The sequence below is a fragment of the Micromesistius poutassou genome, assembly GCF_964030765.1.
Source record: "Micromesistius poutassou genome assembly, chromosome: 14".
In the NCBI taxonomy this organism is placed as follows: Eukaryota; Metazoa; Chordata; class Actinopteri; order Gadiformes; family Gadidae; genus Micromesistius; species Micromesistius poutassou.
Genome location: NC_140284.1, coordinates 823,920 through 845,570, shown reverse-complemented (window position 1 = coordinate 845,570; position 21,651 = coordinate 823,920). Strand labels below are relative to the sequence as shown.

General features: G+C 44.8%; 1 protein-coding gene across 4 annotated transcripts in view; it reads right to left on the bottom strand.

Annotated features, from left to right (window-relative positions):
• tfpia (tissue factor pathway inhibitor a) overlaps positions 1 to 21,651 on the bottom strand; it is a 33,528-nt gene that overhangs the window by 7,919 nt on the left and 3,958 nt on the right. For all 4 annotated transcript variants that reach the window (XM_084478289.1, XM_084478290.1, XM_084478291.1 and 1 more), the window contains exon 2: positions 9,801 to 10,004. In XM_084478289.1, coding sequence (XP_084334415.1) covers positions 9,801 to 10,004 — 204 coding nt within the window. The remainder of the gene's footprint in view (positions 1 to 9,800; positions 10,005 to 21,651) is intronic.

Below are 21,651 nucleotides of genomic sequence, written 5' to 3'. Positions count from 1 at the left end.
ACCACTCCAATTTCCCATCTGCGATCAATAAATGATGTTCTCCTCCTAAATAAACCATTTACAGACGTTGTGCTATAGTAAACAGATTAGGTTGCTGTTTTTTGTCCCTTCCAATCTGGACACTCTCAATCTTGGGCTTCTGGTTCTCCGTGTCCTCTCTGTAAACCTCTCTGTAAGTCCTCTCGCTAGCATAGCGGACCTAGTCTTATAATATGATAATAAAGCTCTAATAATTACATTTCTTTATTTTAGTATTAGAATAATTATATAATTATTATTCTTTATTATTATGGGCAGTATAGAAAAATGTATTACAAATATGGTATCTTCTTTTTATGTATTACTTTTATTAACAATCCTGACTGGTCTGCATTCCAACATAGTTGTGGTTCTCATATTTGTTGATTCCTACAGACCCTACCTGCTGAGAGAGAGGATCCAAAGGGACACACACACACACACACACACACACACACACACACACACACACACACACACACACACACACACACACACACACACACACACACACACACAAATGGTCCCAGAGGGACTCATTTACCATCAGCTCCTCTAACAGTGAATGATGTGGGGACCGGAGGTGCTACAGAATCCATTATCATCTGTTCATCAAAGTGCTTTTTAGTGAGGGGTTACGCTTGATTTAAGACCTTTCTTCCTTCACATAATGGAATAGAAATTATTTTACAACTAAATATGATGGTATTATGTTTTATGTAGAAAATCCTGAATAAGGCACTCTAAATACTTTTAGGACACTCGGAAGAATAGGGGTTTGGATGAGTTTGGGCTGCACTGGCCCAAACTCATCCAAACCCCTACTCTCGTTTTTTAACAATTGATTCGGCTTACATGGGATGAATCGTTCACACCACTTAATCCCACTCAGATTTGACCGCTCTACTGTGTCTTGTTGACTCCCGGACTCTGCCAGTACAACACCTCAAATCCCCTAAGGGTAGTTTGGCTCCCAACATTTGAAAATCCTCCAATTTCGTGAAAAGTAAAAAAAACTATTTGACCTTGTATAGGGGTCATATTTTTTTGGACTTCTGCAAAACATATTTAAACCTCTGTTCATTGCTTTATGGTTTTTGCCGACTCACAATTATTATCAAGTTTCTTATTATACTTCCACCTCATTTTCGGTAATTATTTCCTACAGTTTTGGAGGTATCAATACCAAAATAATGCCCAAAAATTGGGCATATAACTTGCAATTAAACTTTGCCAAACATTTCTGAAAGTTGGTATTCGGGCCTTACATGACATGCTGAATCTTTCTGCCTCAAGTGGCCATATAGTCCAAATGTAAAAATGAGAACTGACCCGTACACCCAAATAACCCAACATTTGGCAATCATGTTTGTTATTAATGCAAAACCTTATGGATTTTTTTTTATTTTTTATCAAATATCAAATTTTGAGGTCACAGTGTCAATTTAAAATTCTAATACAAGTTAGTATCAAGTTGGTACATATAGAAAGCACACTTAAACAGGGCTCCAAAATGTTCAACACCACTTTGACCACAGGGGGCACTATAACTTGCGGTAAAAGTTAAACGATCAGCCCCATTATTCAATCAGTCTGCTTCAAAGTGGCCCAGGGACTTTAAACTTAGCGGGCTTGCTTGCTTATTAGCCTTTGTTTGTGCATTGTGCATGCATGCCCATGGCAACATGTCTAGTTGAATTGACTATATTCAACGGATCAAATATGCCCCTTTACCATGTTTCAAATTAACTCATTCATACAAAATACAATACAAAATGCAAAAGTAATTTTGACATGGAACATTTAACATATGACTGACGACTACTTCACAAGGTTACACAACATTCTTAAAAAAGTTATGTTTTATTAAGCCATTTCTAATCACAAGATTTTATTTATCACTCAAACCGAGTGACATGTGGCCTTTCCCATTGTCAGACTGGCCGCTTGCTCGATGTGTTATTGTCAAGTAGTTCACTTGTCAACAAATTTGAATAGCTCTGTCTCCCAAGTACTATCCTCACTGCAGTTCTTACTTTGGTTAGGGTTAGATTTAAATTTACATTTTCTATACTGTACAATGTTGTAAATAACAGTTTACAAGGTTCTACATAACAATGTTTTATGTTGTAAATAAACCTATATCTTGCAACACTCTCTTATATATCGCGTAAAGTTGGGATGAAAAGGGGATGAATTGTGTGTCCGTATGAGCCTATTTAGACTGAACACCACTGGAGACTCATTTCTGAGGGCATCTCTTTTGTGATTGATTTGGTCTTCCTGTCAATCACATGTCAGTGAAAAGAAACATATCCCAATGTATTTTTGGATATATATAAAATATTTCTCTCTTCTGCTCAACTCTCAAATGACCTGCAGCACCTTTATTATTAATTCATATGGCTGTCAGTGTCAATATCTGGATGAATCAAAGGTTAATATCAGCCATTTTACCAGTGGATGTCACCAGTTTCTTAAAATATACAGAATAGTATGTATGTATATATACAGTTTCTTTCTAAAATATATGGGAAAGTGCAGAAGCAAGATCTCCTTTCATCTGCAATGGAGTAGAAAACCACAGATAGTGCTTTATGTCCAGGACGGAGAAGTTCTACGGGATAATCTACACTCAGAACCATCTGTATTCCCTCACTATGAAGTCAGACGGCCGTTGCTCTCAGAAGAATAAGAAAAAATAAGACCTTTTTTTTTTTCATCCACTGGCTTTGCTCTGAAGGATTATCCGGTCCTTAAATCAGGATATCTAAGCCTCTTCTTATCTCTCTAAACAAGCTGACAACTGCTCCCCTTGGAGAAATAGCTTGGGTCCTCTCTCCCGGAACTATACTTCTCCCGCAGTAACTCCCTGTACTCTGTTTTGTTTCACTTGAGAAATGCACTTGAGCAATGTCTTCTCTATCATCATCTATTTCATCTTGGCTTGGTCACTCCGTTTGTTTTCCAGTCTTCTCTCGTACTCTGTCACTCCAAGGTTACACAGACACAGAGGAGGGTTGATGGCTGGTGTGATGTCTGCATCTGAAATTAAAATCAATCATCTCATGGGATGAGATGATTGAGGAGAAACTGACAAGGTAACTCTGTTTCTATGAGTAAAGGCCGTAAGGTTGAATCTGTGGCTCATAGTGCACACTGGACCTTATTCACCCCGCGGCCATCTTGGTTCCGCTGCGAATGCCAAAACAATGCCTTCAGTTCCACCCCCCAACTAGTGTTTAAAAACAAGATAGATGCTAAGGTAACAAGGCCCCATTGACTTCAGTTGAAGTTTGAAAAGCACATTCCAGGCTGCTATCTTGGTACATCTTGACCAAAAGTTCTAGAATAACTAAACAACCAGTTGTTATTATTCCTAATGATAATGATGAATAAGCACCAAGATGACGGCTTGGAATGTGGATGACCTAGTGTGAAACCCTCCGGACGCGACCAATGCACAGCATGAAGGATCACAGGGCTGCATCAGGCCGTTGACTCACAGCGCCGCAAACGGGTCGGGACAAACGTTAAGCTTCGGTACCTCATGTTAATTGGGCAATTATGCACTGAATCCGTTTTCACTAGGGGTGTAATGATACACGTATTCCTACCCATTTTTTTCGGTACGGGTCCAACGGTTCGATGCACGTTTCATTTAAAAAAATAAAATTAAATTAAAAAAATTAATAGTTTTTATTGATTATCACATACACTGTGAGTGTCTTGATATTTTGTGTTGACGACCACAATGGATATAAGTCCTGGGCTTTGTGTTTTTATCCTTAATTATATTTGATGTCTTTTCATTTGTGTAAGGCATTTGTTTTATACAATTTAATAAATCAAATCAATGTTTTGTGATCATCTATCTGGTCTGCACTGGATGACTCACCATCGATTAATTCTCATCTACACGTTTTATCAAACACACTGTAACTGATAAGGACAGAGACACACTCATGCAGACACACACACACACACACACACACACACACACATTTCCTTCTATTCGGGGTCCATCTAACACTACCACCATTATGGCGTCCATCCTTTCCAGTGCTTCTACAGCTACACAAAAAATCAGGAAATATAAGCAAAAAATCCTGATCACCACTATCACTTAAATAAAGCAAAATTTGAAAAAAATTAAGCAAAAAAATAAAATAAAGCAAAACCTTTAAAGAAAAAGTTGGAGGACAGCAGAGTAAAACAACGTCTTTCTAGCGGGCTTATCTTAGCGTCTAGAGGAGGACCAAACATCAACGGGAGCTACGCATCCTAACGAAACAACTGAGAGAGAGAAAAAAATCATCAAGCTCATCAAGGCAAAAGCTAGCTGATAGCTCTGGATAGCCATCCGGCAACTACTCTGGCGAGCCCATCTGGATAGCCAAGATGTGTCAATGTTATATTGTGTGTGAAGGGTGTATGCAAGTGAGAAACTGGGGAATCAACAGGAGCAGGAGGGGTCTACTACAACATTGTTAAGTTTTTGCTTGAAGGCAGACTGTGATGTAAAGGCTGTAAGTTTGAGGGTGTCTTGAATGGTGTTCCAGTCACTTCAGGAAGTGTGTATGGGGTGCAGTACCACCTGGGGGGCGCTCACGAGCATGACACAGAACTCAACTTTACCTTGTGGGCCAAGTAAACAAAGAGTGGGGGCCATGTCAGGGCAGCCTCCTGAGCTCATTAAAAATGAAAAACTGGATTTTGGGCCCCACTACAGCTGAGGGCCCCATCCCGTTGGTCTGCTACCCATGACTGGGCCCCACAAACCCACATCTGTGAGGACACACACACACACACACACACACACACACACACACACACACACACACACACACACACACACACACACACACACACACACACACACACACACACACACACACACACACTTGATAAGACACACTCACATTATGAGCATTAAGCTCAAATAGCTCAAATGAAGCTTTGAAGTACTTAGAAATGATTTTCCACTGCAAACGCCAGACAATGCATTCAATTTCACTGCCCAGCTAGCATTTAAAACCAAGATGGATGCACGTTGAACAAGAAAAAATCTAGCTCAAATAGCTGAAATGAGGCTGAGAAGTACTTAGAAATTATGGGGTTAAGAGAGCAGCTGGCTCAGGAAGAAGGTTGTCTGGCAACTGGAAGGTTGCTAGTTTGATCTCCGGCTTATCCTAGACAAGTGTCGATGTGTCCATGAGCAAGACACCTAGCCATCACTGCTTCATCCACCATTGGTTTGGTTTTGAGTGGCCACTGGCCTGAAAGACGCTATAAATGCAATTAATACTGCAATTTATACTGTTATAATTATGAATCCTCACATTTCAAGAATGACTTGATGTATTCTGTATCCCTAATACAGAAAACTATGATAAAATGTATCCATACGTCATGTTTCAGAGGGTTGTAATTGCTATTGGACCATTTCAGCAGATTTTTTAAATGAATGCTTTCCTGATTCAGATGCCCTTAAAGAGCGAATGACCATGGCAGGGGATTTCTACGGTGTGTTTTAGAACCACAAGCCGTCTGACCAGGCTTCTGATAATCAAACTGAGAAACAAGCTCAATTAAAAGCCTATCATGCTTATATGTTATTACGTTAAACTGAAAGGGTGCCCAAATTCTTCAGGACGTTATTGAAGGTGCAGTACTGGGGATTTGTGTTTTGCGGAGGAATTAATCGGCTAGCCGGGTTTATAAGCAGCGGCACTAAATAATGTGTCCCGCCGCCGGTCCTGCGGTTATGTTGGCTTCTCTCAAACGTAGACTTCAATATCTCAGCAAAATGTACTTTGGCGCTTAAGACGCAGGCTGTGGCTGACTTTGAAGGAAAGCGTCCTTCCTGTTTGCAGCTTCACCAGTGTTTGTTTTCACCCTTGAGGGGTTTTCTTTGAGAAGTTACGGGGAAAGAAGTTGGAAAAGTCAACTTTAGCAACTATAAATCCACAAAAATAATGTCACTTTGACATTAGCCCCAATTTCCAGTCTGTCTTGTGACACTTTTTTATTGTACAAGACAAGCGTGGAGGAAGGAAGACCCCAACAATTTGGGCCATCCCAAACATGGTGGCGCATTAGCTGTGATTGGGTGGATTGGTATTGACCAGAGTCGAAGGGCGGAACGGGAAGCTCGATAGACCAATGGTAGGCTGCCACCACAAACCTGAATGCAAGTGAGGGAGCTGAACTGGTTTAAAGTCAGAAGTGTTCAGAGTGCTGCAGAGTCCGCAGAGACCAACTACTGAAACAGTTGGTTCAACTAAAACGGTGCTTCTGAATCCCCCCACATATGAAATGTCACTTTTTAAATTGATACCTACAGCCATCAAAATCCTATCCCAAATATTTGTCAATACTACCAGTCTTTATAAGAAGTTATACGTTCATATCTGGAACCCTTCATGCTTTATACCTGCATTAACATCAAGGGATGGCTTTGAGTTCATCACCTCATCAGCCAATCATATTTAATGTAATATGTGTTTTCGTTTTGTATTTGATTTTGTATTTTGTATTCTATTTGACATAATTAATTTAATTCCACAAGCCAATTTTTTTTTTCCAGCGCAAATGAGTGATCTGCTTTTTGCCTCATTAGGTTTTACTCACTCCATTTCTCTGCTGTCAGCACATCTTAATTTCTACTTTGGCAGTTGGCTATTAATAGAGACGGCTTCCATTACTGTCGCCCGTAATCATCATGGCCGCCCCGATGCAAAGCAGGGTCGCTTCTTGGCGGGGCTGAGCCACGGGGGGGCACAGGGGGTACAGAGTCGCGAGCGGTCGGGCGTTTGAACCCGGGCACGTGTCACGCCAGTGTGATGAGGTGGTGATTAGCCAAATAAACTGCTCAGGGAGCGTCTTCAAACATCTTTTCAGCCTCACCGCAGGAAGTCATTTTGATATTACTTTTTCTTCCCTTTCTCAGAAATGCAAAGAGAGAGATACGAAAAAATCCTTGAATATATAAATGTATTTCATATTCGCCGTCTTCAAAAGATTTTATTCATACAGTCGGCTTCGGTTTCTGTGATGGTTGTTTTCTGTGAAAAGAAAAAAAGTGCTCTACTTCTGAGCAATCTCCGATTGCCAGCCAAACAGCAAAGCAAAAGTTTGGTCTGTTTCTGTGTGATCCTGCGTTCAACCGCCGTCAACACCCAGAGCAGGGAGGCCAGGAGCTTTGTAAAGACACCGACTGAAGAGATCAATGACTCATTGTCAGGGTTTAGTGGAGACTCGTGTTGAAGGACATTTCAGTAGAAATGAAATGAAAAGAGAATGAAAAGAGTTCCTCCAAAGGGGTTATTTGCCTCGGAATGCGTGTTCAAAAACTGAAAAATAAATGGTGCTTCTGACTGACAACTGTAACTTCTGATTATGATATACAGTATATCTGTTGTATTGCGTCGATGCACTGTGGTGCTGCAGACATCTTTCTCATGGGGGTTATCAGTTTTCTAGTTGTTTAAAAAAGCTACGTTAAACAGCAAAGCATGTTGGGTAATCAACACCACAAGCCTGTGTTTGAATATAGTTTTTTGGGGCATCATTGCCCATCATTTACTTTATTGATTGGTCTTTAAATGTGTTTAAACTGGGATTCTTGGCTAGGTTCAGCACTCAGTTTGGCTCTGGGTTTGAAGGGTGCTGTATAAATAAACTTGTGCGTTAAGATCAAGGCCTGTTTGGGCTGCGTTCAAGATCACATTGACATAAAGAGTGAAAGTTGCCGGCCTCTACTGACGTTTTTTGGTCATGGACGGTCGTTTTAATCCATCTGCTATACAAACAAATGCTATGGGACATGCTACACCTATATGACATATGAACTAGGATCTATAATGACATTTCTCTCATCACTACAGTCCAAGCATTGGGCATAATATGATGTTCTGATGACATGTTATTAGGTCACGGCTCATGCACAGCCACGATATTTTACAATTCGAAGGACAGGAGGGGAATGAAAGTAGTTCAAATAAGTCACGCACTAAGGTGTGTGTACACGCAACATGTAAAGCCCTGTCTAACACAGGAGATTGGCTTCGACATGCCTCTGATCCCGTTGGTGCAACGCACAGCGCTGTCGACAACGGCAGATTTATTTGATGTCAGCTTAGGTTGGGGGTGTTGGCGGGGGGGGGTACTTTTCAGTATTTTTATGATTCGATTTTTGCATGTGCTTGAGTAACGTCGGTGCTTACACACCACACATTTATTCATCTCGTAAGGTAAAAGCCGTTGGGTTGGAGTGCCAGCGCAATTATTCTGCTTTTACCCTGGACTTAGACCGTGTGTGTGACAGGTCACTTTGTAAAGAGAGAGATGCTGATTATGGCTAGATGGTAGTTACGGTGCCAAGCAACAAGAGAACAAGAGATGCTAATAACGCAGCGTATATTTACCCTGTGTGTAGTTGTTGTTGTTGTGGTCGTAAAGCTCAGGTATTCAATCCACATTCATCAGACACTGAGGTATCAGGGGGCTAGGTGTTTGTTATGCTGAGTTTAAGTGAAAAAGACAAACAACTTCTCTCCATTGTTCAATAAATAGTTTATTCTAACATCCCCTCGGGCCTCCCTGACACACTGCTTTCCTCTCCTTCCTTCTTTTCTTTCCTAACGATTCTGTTGTGCAAACAAACTAACTGCTAAACTGGGCGTGGCGCGTTACATAACGGCGGCTGCCATCGCCTAGTTATCAACACATCAGTCAGACCTGGCTCTGAATTCTTATCCATTATGCAGGGAAGGTAGAGGAGCGTATTCTCTCTGTTGTCATGCCTTCACTGGCACTACAGCCGGTATAGAGCCGGGCTCTACAACACAGTAACGGATCTACGGACTAATAGACATGGACATAAAGACATGTTTATACCTCGGACATTTTTGAGACTAATGGCATTAAAAATTAATCAATGATTGTTTTGTTTAGTCACTGGAAAATAAAACTAGGTCATTGATTTGTTTTTCTGCCAGGCAGAAAGAACAATGAAACAGCCACATGGGATGTATGCTGCATACTCTGTGTGTGTGTGTGTGTGTGTGTGTGTGTGTGTGTGTGTGTGTGTGTGTGTGTGTGTGTGTGTGTGTGTGTGTGTGTGTGTGTGTGTGTGTGTCCACTATTCTATAGAGCCACGGTGCGGATACCTTTTTATGTCTTCTCATGAATGAATATTCATAGGCTGGATAGATAATGTGTTAAGCAGCAGCACAGGGTGAACCACGCAGAGCGGGGTACTTTGCAGCCGTCGTTAAGTTGAAGTGACTCAGGGTAAATGTGGCGCTACGCATGGTCAGCCACTGTGAACAGAATGTTAATTGTTTGAGAACTATGGAATGGTTAAATATAGCCCCTGATGAGCGAGGAGGAGGCGGTTCTAATGGTTCTGATAATGGCTTTCATCACGGCACAGCGGACCAGCTGGGGGGGTTGGATTCAGGACAGCACAACTGTCACTCAAGGATCGCTCGGACTTTTGATAGAGAGGCATTATTCCAGTGTGTCAACACTATTCTTATCTGTAGACTGAAGGACAGAACAGGCAGGTAGGCAGACGGACAGAATGACAGAAAGACAGACAGACAGACATTGAAAAAAGGAAATACAAATCGACAGAGAAAAAGGCAGGGAGGCAGGTGAACAGAGAGCCGGACAAGTAAGACAGGACGGACCAACGGACACACAGACATGAGCTGACCTGGCCCGACAGGCGAACAAACCAAAAGACAGAGACCCCCCGGACAGAAGGGCCCTACCTGACACCAGGCAGGTCTCCTCGCAGGCCTCCAGGGTCTGGAAGTTGTTGTCGTTCCCGCCGCAGCCGCCGTACTCAAAGAGCCGGCAGCGGCCCGCGTCCACGTCGAAGAGGAAGTGCTCCTTCATGGCCTTACACGGCCCCGCCTCCTCCTTCAGCGCACACAGCTCGTTGAAGACGAAGGGCACAGCCTGGGCCTCTAGTGCTGGGAGAGAGGGAGAGGAGAGAGAGAGAGAGAGAGAGAGAGAGAGAGAGAGAGAGAGAGAGAGAGAGAGAGAGGAAATCAAATCAAACTTTATTTAAACAGCTTTCTGTGCAAAACGCTGATACAATGTGGACAAGGACAAGATTTGACAACCCTTAGTCAATTCCCGGAATGCCTGCATGTCTTTGGTCTACATCATGTTTTACCATTCAAATAAAAATGATTAAACCAGGACAATTAACAAACGTTGGCTTCTGCACCAAAGAAAGTTGCTTTTGTATTCTAAAACACATTATGCCCTTCGATATTTGGATATTCAAAGTAATGTTCAACAAACCAACCGCTCACGTCCGCTGTTCTCTCCTGAATCACGGATGCAGGCCTATGCTCAGAACGCGCTTCTTACGGTACAAATACACAACACACTTTAAAAAAATCCTGCTATTTTTGTGCAAAACTGCATTTTACCAAGAAGTGTTTGAAATAAATCGCTGGAACAGGAGATCCGATTCACATGTCTGGTGGCCACAGAGCTTGCATTCATGTGTCAGGTGAAGACGCAACACCTGTGGGATCACAGATCCAATCACAAAAGGTCCGTCGGAAAGACAAGTGAGACGGCTGCGAGGGGTACTGCCTCGGCGTAGGTGAGTCTCATCAGTGAGATGACTTTTGGTCTCGTTCTGAAGGGATAACGTTCTGAAGGATAACACCGGAACACCACTGCAGCCCAGAGATAAGCGGCCTGAGTGTTATTGTTTGAACATCCCTGAAATTGTGTTTGTGGTTGACGGTTAAGTCATCACTCTTTTCACCCACGCACACACAGTCTTATCTAATCTAATCTAGGATACACATGTATCTGTGTATTTATATATATTATATATTATTATATATATAGCAATGTGCATCACACTATCTTTCCTACACACGGCCACAGCACAAACGCACACATACACATGCACATATAAACATATAATCTCACACGCACACACACGACACACCCACACATATACAGTGTTCCATATTTACTGTTTTCACCAGTAAATATAAACATACACAGTATATATACCATTTAATTCACACACACACACACACACACACACACACACACACACACACACACACACACACACACACACACACACACACACACACACACACACACACACACACACCTGGAACCACCTTTCCTCCCGACAGCGTACCCTGCAGTGCATTAGATAAGGCACCAGCAGTACCACAAACAACACTCAACGCTCCCCACTTTGTCTCCGTTATTATTCCTAACACGCGTCTCGGGGCCCGGCCGCAGAGACCCAGGTCCCTGCGGTCGCAGCGATGGCCCGCCACCTCTCCGGGGCCTGGCCCCCCCCCCTCCTGTCACCGCACTGAATCACCGCCCGGCGCGCCGCCGCGTAATGGCTTTCCTCAACACCGGCTCCCGCGGCTGGCCGGCCGCATTTAGGCGGGCCCCGCGGGGCCCTCTGCAGGCTCTGTGTCCAGTGGATGGATGGATGGATGAGGGGGCGGGGAGAGGGGGGGGGGGGGGGGGGGCTCACTCACCGGGAGGCAGAGAGAGAGCACAGAAGCACAGAGAGAGAGAGCACAGAGAGAGAGAGAGAGAGAGAGAGAGAGAGAGAGAGAGAGAGAGAGCACAGAGAGAGAGAGCACAGAGAGAGAGAGCACAGAGAGAGAGAGCACAGAGAGAGAGCACAGAGAGAGAGAGAGAGAGCACAGAGAGAGAGAGAGAGAGCACAGAGAGAGAGAGCACAGAGAGAGAGAGAGCACAGAGAGAGAGAGAGAGAGCACAGAGAGAGAGAGAGAGAGAGAGAGAGAGAGAGAGAGAGAGCACAGAGAGAGAGAGAGAGAGAGAGAGAGAGAGAGAGAGAGCACACAGAGAGAGAGAGAGAGAGAGAGAGGAGAGAGAGAGAGAGAGAGAGAGAGAGAGAGAGAGAGAGAGAGAGAGAGAGAGAGAGAGAGAGAGAGAGAGAGAGAGAGAGAGAGAGAGAGAGAGCACAGAGTGGACGATAAGACGGCCCGAGGTTGCAGCTGGGAGGGTCACCAGAGGTGGGGAGGGTTATAAGTTATATTAGTTCACCTCTATATGTTTAATGTCGATTTTAGGTTAGTTCGAAATAATACTATAATATATATATATTAATATATATATATATATGGACAAACATTATGATGTTGGAACACACGCATAGTGTAACATAGTATAAATATTTATATATATGTATAAACATATATATCAATATATAGTGGCACCAACTTCAGGTCAACATTGGGGGGCCATAAATATTTAGATCAAATGTGTTCCACTGAAAAGTAGGCTATATCACTTCTCCAAAGTCCTGCTTTCAGAATTTGAGGTTCAGAACAGTAGTTCATGAATTATTAACGTATTATTATATTATTTTCCACATTTTGGTTGCAATGATGTATGATTTAACCGTTCCATCAATTGACGAATGCGCTTTACAAGTGCGTTACGAGTGGAAGAAGAAACACTCATGTGGCTGTTTCTGTTAAAACAAACTTGTTGTTTGTTGTTTAACAAGAGTATAGACATGTTAAAAATGCATTTGAGCATGGAAAATCTGAAATGAATGTATGTTGGTTCATTTAACATACATAGGCTATGAATCTGAATGAATTTTTAGGTAGTGGCCATCCCCAAAATGCACCAGAATACAGGAAATCACATCTACCAAATTCAACATCTTCTGACCCCCCGTCCATGACTACGCCCCACCAACAAATGTCATCACCAGCCCCACTGATAAAGACATATCTACACATAATTTGTTCTTATTTGTAATTATTTTGTAGCTTCTCTCATGTCCGATTAGGTGAAGAGCGCGGTCATGTGGCCCTCTGATGGTGATGATGAAAAATTGTGGCCCTCTTCATCATGAAAGTTGCCCTTCCCTGGTCCAGCGGGTGGGGCAAAGCAAACTGTTCCCACCTGCAGGCTTACGGAAAGAGTCAAACCATGGCAGTCTCTTTGGTGACTCTGTGATTCTCTTAAAAGGCAAGGTTCTTGAAAGGCAAGGTTCATGTTGTGGGCGTTTCAATGCACGTACCGCGCCTCTTCTTGTATGTCCTTGACGCGCGGTTGTAAGCCCGACCTGCTCGCTGACATATTCCACCTGTCAATCTCTGCCAACCACTGGGATGTCAGGAATGCTTTAGAACGATTGGTGGGGGAGAGAGAGGGGCGGGGAGGTGGCGGGGGCTATCGCAACGCTACAGCGTTCTATCACAACGCTACAGCGTTCTATCACACAGCGCTACAGCGTTCTATCACACAGCGCTACAGCGTTCTATCACACAGCGCTACAGCGTTCTATCACAGCGCTACAGCGTTCTATCACAGCGCTACAGCGTTCTATCACACAGCGCTACAGCGTTCTATCACAGAGCGCTACAGCGTTCTATCACAGCGCTACAGCGTTCTATCACACAGCGCTACAGCGTTCTATCACAGCGCTACAGCGTTCTATCACAGCGCTACAGCGTTCTATCACAGCGCTACAGCGTTATAACGCGCGTGCTTTAAAGTCACAGACAACGATAACGTGCCGGTTCACTTTGTTTCAATGTTGAGGGTTTTTTGCACCCCCAACCTTATCTTTGGGGGTGCAAGAAACCTTTTGCCCCCCCAGAGATGACGCCAGTGTGTATGTATATATATATATATATATATATATATATATATATATATATATATATGTGTGTGTGTATTTCTGCTTTCTTGAAACATGCGTGCGTTCCGACATCCTTGTGTTTGGTTTCGGAGCTTGGGTTGGTTGTAACGTTGGGTAATCTTAATCTCTTAATTAGTTCAGTCTTATCTACTGGGATCCAATACAAACAATGATTAACCAGGGGTGGATCCCAGCTCATGCGCTACAAAGGTCAACGGTATGACTAAACGTAGGGTGACGTGACGCCCGTCATGCCAGTCAGCAACAAACAAAACCAGTGACGTAATGAGGTGACACACACACACACACCTCCACCACCAGCACCAGCTCCCCCTCTCTGCCCAACCTCTATCCCATTAGATGAGATTACATCTGATTTGGTTCAACCTCCACCCCCGTGTCCCCGGTCGAGCTGGAGGCCTTGAGCACGATTCCTCAACCCCTTCCTGGTCCCAGATGACGTGTCTACGTTTGTTTGAATAGTGAAAATAGTGAAAAGCACACTTTGTTGTCATCGCAGCATTGGTTCAATAGGGCGAAATACAGTTAGCATGAAATGGTAGAAGGTAGCGTGAAGTGCTATGCTGTTAATTATTTTCAGATTCCCGTCAACAGGAAGCAGGTAGGGGCTGTGCTCTGAACATCTTAACTTTCTGAACACTTCTTCGTGTTCGTATTTCTTTCTCTCTCCTACCAAACGGGCCTTAAAGCCGACTCCGCTGGTGGAGAGCGACACCGAGACCTACAGAGAGAGGAGATAATAACGCTGTGTTGGAGAGCCGCTATGATCAAAGCATCAAACAGCCCCGCGTCTGTCTTTGAATGAGATGAGGGGGGAGCAGGACGCACTTATTGATCCACCCCCCTCAGAGTCGGCGGGGTGATGTGGAACATGAGAGCAGCGCCGTCGGCACGAGACACACGACCCCGGACTGCAGCGCCATCCAAACACAAACCATGTCGTGCTGCTGCTCACCGGTTCTCCCAGCACTGGGACCGAGCAGAACACACACACACACTCACTCACATGCACAAAGACACACATCACACACACACACACACACACACACACACACGCACGCACAAAGACACACATCACATACACACACACACACACACACACGCACAAAGACACACATCACATACACACACACACACACACACACACACACGCACAAAGACACACATCACATACACACACACACACACACACACACACGCACAAAGACACACATCACATACACACACTCACATGCACAAAGACACACATCACATACACACACACACACACACACACGCACAAAGACACACATCACATACACACACACACACACACACACACGCACAAAGACACACATCACATACACACACACACACACACACACACGCACAAAGACACACATCACATACACTCACTCACATGCACAAAGACACACATCACATACACACACATGCACAAAGACACACATCACACACACACACACACATCACATACACACACTCACAAAGACACACATCACATACACACACTCACATGCACAAAGACACACATCACACACACACACACACACACGCACAAAGACACACATCACATACACACACTCACATGCACAAAGACACACATCACATACACACACACACACACACGCACATGCACAAAGACACACATCACATACACACACACACACACACACACACATGCACAAAGACACACATCACATACACACACACACACACACACATGCACATCACATACACACGCACGCGCACAAAGACACACACATAATTACATACATACACTGTGAATGCCTGAATTCCTTATTCCAACTATAAATAGGGCCAATATAATATGAAATATGCCTTATTCAATAGGTTTTGACAAGTCAAATTCCAAGTCACATTCTTTCACCATCAGCTACATCCATTTTTCTGTACGGCTGAATGCTTGCTAAACCCAAGAGGGATGAACTTGTTCCTTGTTTTCCTGCCACACTATTCTCACAGACATGCAGGAAGGCAGTAGACACCACTGCTATGAACCATCATACGTCAGCTTCATCACTAGGACCCTGGGGAACGGCTGCTTGTGTCTAGGGCACGAGGCTGGGGTTAGGAGGCTGGGGCAGGAGGCTGGGTTAGGAGGCTGGGGTTAGGAAGCTGGGGTTAGGAGGCTGGGTTAGGAGGCTGGGTTAGGAGGCTGGGTTAGGAGGCTGGGTTAGGAGGCTGGGTTAGGAGGCTGGGTTAGGAGGCGGGGTTAGGAGGCTGGGTTAGGAGGCTGGGTTAGGAGGCTGGGGTTAGGATGCTGGGGTGAATGATGTGGTGAATGATGTGGTGAGGATGATGGGGTGAGGATGCTGGGTGGAGGATGCAGGGCGGAGGATGCAGGGCGGAGGATGCAGGGTGGAGGATGCAGGGGTCTCCTGCAGCGTCTGAGCTAGTTAAGTTAAATGTCAGAAGAAGGTCACCACAACGCCGTGTTTGTTTGATGCAAAGCCTCCGTGGTAACGAGGGGCCGGAGGCAGCAGGAGGAACAGCGCTGGAGGGTTAGAGTCTGGAACAGCGTCGTTCAAACATTGATTGATCCGGGAGGAGAGGAGAGGAGGAGAGGAGAGGAGGAGAGGAGAGGAGAAGAGTGAAGAAAAGAGAAGATAGAAGAGGAGAGATGAGATGAAATGAGAAGAACAGAGAAGAGAGGAGCGCAGGAGAAAAGTGAGGAGACAATAGATGTCAAGGAATTAGAATAGAAGGGGAGAACAGTTGAACGGGGCTTTAAGTACATCCACCTACTCTAAGGAATAACAAATAACAATGGCTCCATACCCCCCCCACACACACACACACACACACACCGCCCATCTCCCTCGTGCTAATTGGTTATCACTGAGAACCTCCATGACTGCAGACCATAATTGGAGCAATTATGCAGGTGTGACAGCTGGAATGGTGATGGGTGATGTGACAGCTAATGCAGCGGCATTAGCTGTCACATTTTCAGATTCCGGAAGGCACCACCAACTGAATCTAATTGACATATTTTAGCAGCACGGGTAAGTGATGAGGATCGGAATTTTAAGATGGAAGGCTTACTAATAAAAGATTGTCGCATTCAAAATTAATCAATTCAAGACTCAATGAAGTGGAAACTTTGTGGCTATGAGTTTCAATCCCCAATGTTTGCAGTCTAACCTGCAGGCAACCTTAAACCAGATGCCCTTACCCCGACCTACTCCTCACCAACCTGTATGAGTTCACTGTACGTCACTCTGGATGAAAGGGTCTCCTTAAATGACTTGATAGGGATAGCATGATTCCAGGTTTAAATAGACACAAAGGTATAGATACAAACATCAGTCATCTCAGGAACATTCCAACATATAAAGCAATCCCTGGTCTGTTGGTCAGTCATACTAGATCCAGGGGCCATAAGAGGCCCCTGGATGGCATTTGAGTGAAACAGCACTGACACATTGCCTCGTTGGTCCCTGGGTTCAGACACTTATATGGGCCTATTACTGACTATGACAATTTAAGTCCATGCTGCTGAAACACTAAAGCATATTTGGGGTCCCACTGAACTCTGGTAAGCTGTCACAGAAGCAAGAGGTTTGTATATGCTCGGTCAGGGAGTGACATTCATGTCAGACAGTTGGGTCCGTTTTGAACTGGTGGGTCGCTTACCTCAAACAAGACATTCCAAAATACTTTCCCTAAAGAGGGAAAGTATTTTGGAAAGCCACATTTCCCACTGTGATGGGAGACACATAGAGCTACCAGTTCAAAACAGACCGAACTGTCTGACATGAATGTCATTGTTGTCAGACAGGCCAAGCTCTAAACTCTAAAAGGCCTGCTGCTGCAGTGGAGTCACTGTTGTTGGGTAACTGTGGGACCTCACGGCATCGCCATGCACTCATCTGTCAAACGGAGAGAGGCCAGGGCAGACTGTCGCTGTAAATCACAAGGGGAATTTGGGTTGCATAATCCTATTGTGAGTGAGTGAGTGAGTGTTTGGTTGTGTGTGTCAGGTGTGTGTGTGTGTGTGTCAGGTGTGTGTGTGTGTCAGGTGTGTGTGTGTGTGTGTGTGTGTGTGTGTGTGTCAGGTGTGTGTGTGTGAGTGTGAGTGTGAGTGTGTGTGAGTGTGTTTAGTTTGGTGAGTGTAAGTGTGTGTCTTTGTTTGCATGACTGTGCACTTGTGCAGAAGTATGTATTAGGCTAAGATTAGATGTACTGCATCAATCCCAGAAGGCGAGTTAGGGTGTCCCAAAAAACAAAAGGACAGGACAGTCATAAAGATATATGGAATAGTTTTAAGGTGTGCACATTGATACCAACAGCATACACTTGGTCATTGTTTGGAAGCTTATAGTACACCTTTGAGTGTTTGAGAACAAGACCAATGCAAATACCAAAAGACCAGGAAGAGCAGGTATTGCTAAAGTTTCGTAAGGTTCTGCCCAAACGTAGAATCTTCAAGGGGTATTTCTCAGGACCACTCAGGACTCCCGGAGGATGAGAGTGTGGTGATAGAACCAGATGGATGTCAGGAATCAACTGTGAGGAGTCAACCCGAGGCAATCAGGGAGAAATCGGACGCATCCTAGATGCTTAACAAAATAAAAGACTGCCGTTGGCAGGTCCTCGGTTGCGTTCTTCTTGCACCGATCCCGCAGCGATCCCGCTGGCCACAAGCGATTCCCAGTCGTGCACATGTAAACGATGGCAGCCCACGGTCTAATGATCAGAGCAGAAGTCTAGCACGTTTCAAAGGGGGCAAATCAAAGGGAAGCCATCCGTAACATGTCCCTGTCATTGGGCTGCTTGGAGGGAAGTGATTGCTTTTTCCTTACGACATAATAAGAGAGAGAGGTCCCCTGCACACTGACACTGAGTGAAAGAAATGAGGATGCGCCATTGGTGTGTGTGTGTGTGTGTGTGTGTGTGTTGGAGGGGGTATATGCAGTATCTATGAGAGTGAGAGCATCTATGAAAGTGAAGAGTGAAAAGTGGATGTATGCTGTGAGGGCCGGTGGGGTCATGCACAGCACTAAAACTAAGACCATGGCACCATCTCTCTCCCTCCAGAATACAAGTACACTGTTTTTCACACTGAGGTCAAAGATAGACAAATAAAACGTTACACCAAAACGATGGACTTTTCCAGTGAGAATGAATGAGAAAGCGTGAAAGTGAAATCCATCCCATCATGTTTGCATGCATAGATGAACCATTATATCGCTTCCCCCACTGCAGTCCAAACTATTTTTATGATTAAAAAGCTCACAAAGAGACCATGCATTTTTAATCAGAGCATGTTAGCATGACGGGGGCTGGTTGGGGGGGGGGGGGGGCGGCGAGCAGAAAGTTAATTGTTGCCGCTCGACTCGCTAAGCTAACCCACCCCCCGTGTCCACACGGCACCAGTCTGGGCATCACTATAGGCCTCGTCTTTAAGCCCCCGAAGGCTTTTAGTTTTACTTTCACTTTGGAGCCGCCGGAGACTTCAGCGAGCGTTAAATCAATCCCACTGTGGCTCTTCTTGCCTTCAGCCCTCGTTGCCACAGATCTGCCACTTGCGATTTCACACGGTTTGTGTTTATCAGCGGGTGAGCCGCTTCTTTTTTTCTTTTATCCGCCGCAGATGCTGCATCTCTGGGCGAGATCTCTGGCCTGCCCTGACCTCTCCTGCCAATAATCCTGAGCTCAGCCCCTTCCTTTTCGTTGTATCTCACCTGGTCTCGCCAGATAATAACACGACGGCATCCGAGACGGGGGAAAACTCCTCCCTCCCGCACCAACGCTTCTGTCAATCCACAGACGCTGACATTTAGTAAAGTGCAACGCCGTGGCGCCCAGAACCCTCCCACACACAGGCTAGCGATGAGAGGCCCCGGGAGGGGCCCGCTGTGCAGCCCATCGATGGAGGAAGCGGGCTTCCCCTGGTGGCCCGACGGAGGCTGGTGGGCTGAGCCACAGCGCCTGGTGACGCACACTCGTTTCCAAACACTCTGAAAGTCAGACGTTTAAGAATTCAACAGGCTCTGCTGGCTCTAGTTGGACGGTCCGGCTCTAGGGGGTCCTGGGGTAGGCTGCTCCAGCCCAGGGGTCCAGGAGGCCCTAGGGGGTCCTGGGGTAGGCTGCTCCAGCCCAGGGGTCCAGGAGGCTCTAGGGGGTCCTGGGGTAGGCTGCTCCAGCCCAGGGGTCCAGGAGGCCCTAGGGGTCCTGGGGTAGGCTGCTCCAGCCCAGGGGTCCAGGAGGCTCTAGGGCCCTACTTGGCTCTTTCAGTAAAGGCCTGCGGCTGACTACCAAGCCTAAAAATATACTTTATTATTACAATGACATTAACTTTTTACACTAAATATTGTGTAAGTGTAAGAAAATGGAATACTACAAAGTATAATTTATACAAAAAGGTGGATTCTTCCTCTTCGAACTATTTCAAGTTGTTTAATGTGTAATACTCTTTGCACGGAAAAGGTTTCCAACCCCTATGAGCTCATTAATGACGCGTGGCAATACGTTAAAGCATAAAATGGCCATCGCTCAGCTCCAAAGAAGCATATGGCGAACACTGAGGTAGATCAGTTGGCCATTCGTTATACAGAGCTGCAGGGGATGTGGGGGGAGGCAATATCGAAGCACCATCTGCCAGACACAATGTCCCATTTACAAAATGCTCCACAAGTTATTCATAGACTCACAAGCCAAGACAACCGACATGATTCACAGGAACGTGGGGGCGCTTAAGCTCCTTGCAGAAGAATAGCATTCACCATGGAAAATCCATGGTCTAATTACAAACCTTAGCGGAGTATCTGTCAAGAAGTTCCAAGTGACAGATATGTTTGTGTCTACTTTAGTGGCTAAGCGGGCGATAAAAGCAGACATCCGCCAATTTCTAAGACATAAAACAATGGCTGGCCTGTTGATGCTTGCCTTTATTTCTTCTTGAACGGTCGATGAGGGCTCTGAGGTATATTGGGTTCCTATTAAATGTGTGTGGTGAACTTGTTCAAACTGGCATCCTTGTGTTCGTGGTTCAGATCTCTCACGGCATCCATGGCATCCATATTACTAGTTTTAATATTGCAGCGACATAGAGCATCATACAAGTTGCTACTCCTCAATGTTTGTCATCGCACCAAATGCACACCGTTGTTTGATAATGTATGATGATGGACACGCCAAGTCATCAACTACAACACTGTCCCTGATTGGCCCTGATTACGATGTCATTTCAGGAAATCGATGTGGGTAGTAAGAGGCCCAGACTGATCTGTGTAGCCAAACAGTTTCATCAGGATTGCCTCCTTACAAGGTATTACTCATATTTCTCATTCTCTTATGATGGCACGTATTATTGTCTTTATTGAAATAGCATAACCGCAATGTTCAGTATGTTGACAAGATACTTTTGTTTTCGTTCGCCATTTGTCCTGGTGCCTGAGGCAGCTGTTGCATAAACAGGTAACATTGCCGTTCTTCGCATTAACGCCTTTACTTGACGAGTTCAGTGTGACTGAGAAATGAAATGTCTGTTTCATTGTAAAATGATGTTTCCTTCAACACCAAAAAAAATAAAACCTGTATATGGCCTGCAGTGCGCTTTAAGCTGTGGTCCTAGTACCGCGTAAAATCCCCAAATCAAATCTATATTAAATACGCTCCATTTGTCTCATTCCTGACTTCCTCTCGTCAAAGTGCTCTGGAAAATACAAAAGGCATGAGAGGGAGGATCGATGCTAAAATATTTACTGGCATTTAGTGACACCCTTATGGACTCATTCCATTGTTTGGCTCAACAAAAGAATCAATGAATACAAAGATAGCCATATTGCAGAATGTGCAGTTTTGTGATATTATGTTACGGTTGCATTGTGGCATTCGATGCAGGGTGCTTCTCCTTATTTCTACGGTCCTTCAAGTGAATTCAA